General features: G+C 45.1%; 1 protein-coding gene across 1 annotated transcript in view; it reads left to right on the top strand.

Annotated features, from left to right (window-relative positions):
- The window catches only part of DNAH9 (dynein, axonemal, heavy chain 9), a 392,924-nt gene that overhangs the window by 16,308 nt on the left and 372,137 nt on the right, over positions 1–4,479 (top strand). The window contains exons 5-6 of the mRNA XM_011933244.1: positions 1,710–1,921; positions 3,840–4,073. Of these exons, the coding sequence (XP_011788634.1) occupies positions 1,710–1,921; positions 3,840–4,073 (446 nt within the window). The remainder of the gene's footprint in view (positions 1–1,709; positions 1,922–3,839; positions 4,074–4,479) is intronic.

The raw sequence follows: 4,479 nt of genomic DNA, 5'->3' as shown, positions 1-4,479 counted from the left end.
AAAAAAAAAAAAAAAAAAAGGTATGAGCCCAGCTGTCTCTCTCGCTCTTCACACGCCTTGTCATCCAAGGGTATTGCATCCTAGGTAGGATGGTCAACCCTTTTCTCAAGTATTGTGCTCTTAAAAATCAAGGAAGTGCTAATTGGTATAATTAAAAGAGGTTGTGATTTTTAAAAAGATTTCAAAACAGGATATCATAAAGAGAAAGCTCCTATAGCATGACAGTCTCAGCCTCTTTTCTCTCAGCACTTATGGAAGCAAGAGCGGGCGCTCATTAGAATGACTGTTGGATTCTGAAATCCCCCACCCCAACACAGCGGTTCTAATATTCACCATCAGCTCCTCCACTTGAAAATCCCTGCCCTAATCAATTTACTGTGACATTTGACTTTGCAAAAATTCGATTCACATACTGCTTTCCACAGCCTCATTGGGGTTGTAAAGTGCAAACATACACATCAACATATTTTTGTGTATGGTGAGCCTCCATGAAGCCGAGGGTTCAATGTAATAAACTGTGGGTCGTCTTCCTTTTCCTCAGCTGGACAGGATTGTTTGTTTCGTGGGAGGGCCCTAGGAAAGTTATTTAGACCTTAATTTCTTGACTTACAAAGTACTAAAGTATAAAGTACTAAAACTGGCTTGCAGGGCTTTCTATGAGATGGTAAATATCTCATAGACAGTAAGTGGAACAATTCCCAGCATACTGAAACTGCTTGCTAAATAGTGTATATTTCGAGTTCCCTTTAGGATGCATGCAGCGCTTCATCCGCTTACTATCACCTAAGACCACCTACTCTCATATGATACCACCTGATTATCTGCCCAGGACAGAACTAGCCTTTATAAACTCGCCCTTCCAGTTTAGTTCGTCCAGTGGCCTTTTGCATTCCCTCTAAGTTGCTGTGCAGATATTAGCATCCAGTGCTGCTGGATTTCCTAGTTTCCCCTGTCAGTCACCACAAGACGACTGGTTAGATGCCCCTTTCTTTCCTTGGTTGTATTCAGAGGAGATGGTAAGAGATTTTCCTGGCTTTGAAAACCAGCAGAACCTTGCCATAACCCATTTATGTTATGTCTCTATGCTCTGTGACTTATTATTATTATTATTATTATTAATAAGACTCTTTATTAGTGAATATTCATCAGAGCCACCACCATTTATCAGAACACCTGCATTGGTCCAAGCACTGTGCTAGTTGTTTGTAAAGATTCCTGTTGAACTGCCTTCAGCCTTCACAAGGACTCTTTAAACTGATTACAGCTCGGCCTATTTTTGAGGCTCAGGGAGGTTAAAACGTGCCCAAAGTCATACCATTGCCAAGTGTCTAGGCCAGCATTTGAAGGAAAGTCTTTCTGATTCTAAAACTTGTATCATCTCAAAGATAACAGCAAAGTAATTGGCAAATATTTACTACCTACCAAGCACCAGATGGAGGCTGCGAGGGCCAGGGAGAAGTCCATTTAGAGGAATGTTACAAGAGAGAACTCTTCAGATCATTATCCTAGTTGTTCAGGGCTCTCTAGTTTCCATATTTCCTCATAAGAGCTAGGAAGTTTTCTGGAACCAGCCTTCTCTCTGCTTTCTCAGTTCAGGGAGAAATGGCACTCGTTGCTTTGCAGATCTTTTACATCCCAGGGACTAGGGCTCCACCAGGTGGGTATTAGGCTCCAGATGGGAATAGTTAACCATCTCCAATTCCTTCCAGCTTTAGCAGAGGCACAGGACATCCATGTGCACCTGATACCACTCCAGCACCACCTGGAAACTCTAGAGAATGCAGAATTTCCAGAGGTGAAGCCCCGGCTGCGGCCCCTGCTCCACGTGGTCTGTCTGATTTGGGCCACCTGCAAGTGCTACCGCTCCGCCGGGAGGTTGACTGTGCTGCTCCAGGAGATTTGCAACCTTCTTATCCAGCAGGTGGGCTGCCCGGGGATGCCCAGCAACTGCTCCCTGGGGGTTGGTTGGCATCTAGTCACAGGAGAGAGACAAGTGTCCTTTTTTCTGGGCGGGGAAATAATTATGTTCCAAAGAGTTGTTACACTTGAATTACAGTATTTTACTCTCAGAAGCCAATAATTTACAAAGACATTTTCAGTAATATTGGAACACTTGAGCTGTCCTGTCTTCCCTTCCCCTCTGCCTAAGAGGAGATAAGTACGGGTGGTGAATTTCAACCTCCTTAATGATCTATGAAGAAGGACTGGAAATGGAGTCAGCAGCAAAGCCTAAGCAGTGCAGCCTCTGATGTCAGGTGACGTCGGGTGATGCTGTAACAATCCCTGGCTTTGCCACTTGGCAGCCAGTATACCACTTGTGTGCCAGGACAAGTCACTTCCTGTTCTGTGCCTCACTCTCCTCCTCTGTACAATGGTGAAAACAAAACACCTTATCTCTTTTTGGGTTGCTGGGTGATTTGTGGCTTCAATGTGACAATGCATGTGCCCTGCACATGGTAAGATCCTGGTACCCATAAGCTATTGAGAAGCAGCTTCTTAGATTATGCACTTCATGCTCCTCCTCCTTAGGGACCCTTGTAGCACCAACCAGGGCAGTGTAAACCTTGAGGAGTGTATCTTCAAAAAGAACTAGAGAGCCTGGCGCTTTGGCTTATGCCTGTAATCCCAGCATTTGGGAGGCCGAGGCGGGCAGATCACGACCATCCTGGCCAACACGGTGAAACCCCATCTCTACTAAAAATACAAAAATTAGCTGGGTGTGGTGGCACGCACCTGTAGTCCCAGCTACTTAGGAGGCTGAAGCAGGAGAATCGCTTGAACCTGGGAGGCGGAGGTTGCATTGAGCCGAGATCATGCCACTGCACTCCAGCTTGGTGACAGAGCGAGACTCCATCTCAAAAAAAAGAAAAAAAATAAAGAACTAGAGAGCTTAAGGAGGTTTGGGTGATCCCTCCAAACCAGTTTCTTTTTTTTCTAAGGGGCTGTGTCTCTGAGAAAATAATGAACAAGCTTAATAAGTAACTAAGAATAACTAACATCTGTGGGGTACATTGCAGGCTGCAAAATCCTGTTACATTCATGATTTCCATCAATCATCAGATAAACCCTGCAAGGTGGGCAGGGAAGGTCTTATTATTTATTATATTCTTTAAAGATGTGGGCTACAGTTCAGGGAGGTTAACTGACTTGCCCAAAGACACCCAAACCAAGACCCCAACCCAGGCTGTTTGACTCCTCCTAGGCTAGTGCCTTTCCATTACTCCATGTTTATCAGCCAGAACTCTTTTCGTTGAAAGTGTAAGAAAACCCAAACCAAAAGTAAGAGCAAAAGAAGAAAACATATTGGCTCATGTGCCTTGAAAGTCTAAGGTAAGCCTGGCTTCATCCCTGACTTGAAATGTGGCCTTAGATGATGTCAGCCAGACACAAGGACCCACCCTGTAGTGGTGAAGGTGGCTGTCCCTTTAGCTCCAGCTTTTCAGTTTTCCAGGTGTAAGCCTCTTCAAGACAGAAAAAGAATTATGGTCCAAATAATTCTTGCACTCGAATTACTTTACTATTGAAAGCCAATAAGTCACAAAAGAACACCTGGGAAAGGGCACCTGCTCCAGCCCCAGCCAGCCCAGCAAAGTCTTATTGTGTTTCCTTGTCTCTGGCCACTTGCCCATTCCTGAGCCCATCACTGTAGCTTCAGTCACTAAGACTATTTGGCCAAAACCCAGGTCTCAGTCCACTTGTGGGTGGAGAGCGAGGTCAGATGTTTCCTCTCATATCCCCATGAAAAATATTACTTGGGCAATGATTCAGTTCAGAGTTGGTGTTGCAAAGTTACAGGATGTCTGCACCTGCTCATTGATACTAATCTGTTTGTATACCAGGCCTCTCATTATCTCAGCCCAGAAGACCTGCTGAGAAGTGAGATAGAAGAAAGTCAGAGAAAACTGCAAGTGGTCTCAGACACTTTGAGCTTCTTCAAGCAAGAGTTTCAGGACAGAAGGGAGAATCTCCACACTTACTTCAAAGAGAACCAGGAAGTCAAGGAATGGGATTTCCAGTCTTCTTTGGTCTTTGTGCAATTGGATAGCTTCCTGGGACGACTACATGTGGTGGAGGTGAGTGTGCTCCTCACCTCAGGCTCCCAGCCCCAGACAGAAAGAAATGGTCCAGGGGTCCAAAAAGTGAAATAGGAAAATGCACAACACAACCAGATAGCCAACCCTCCATCAGCTGGAATAATCCATAATAAAGGTTCAGTTGGCCAGCACAGTGGCTTACGCCTGTAATCCCACCAGCACTTTGGGAGGCTGAGACAGGTGGATTGCTTGAGCTCAGGAGTTTAAAACCAGCCAGGCCAACATGGCAAAATGCCTTCTCTACAAAAAATACACACACACACACACAAAATAGCAAGGTGTGTTTGGGAGGCCGAGGCGGGCAGATCACGAGGTCAGGAGATCGAGACCATCCTGGCTAACACGGTGAAACCCTGTCTCTACTAAAAATACAAAAAAATTAGCC

The sequence above is a fragment of the Colobus angolensis genome, unplaced genomic scaffold (assembly GCF_000951035.1).
Source record: "Colobus angolensis palliatus isolate OR3802 unplaced genomic scaffold, Cang.pa_1.0 Scaffold125, whole genome shotgun sequence".
Taxonomy (NCBI): Eukaryota; Metazoa; Chordata; class Mammalia; order Primates; family Cercopithecidae; genus Colobus; species Colobus angolensis.
This window is presented reverse-complemented; position numbering and strand designations above follow the sequence as displayed.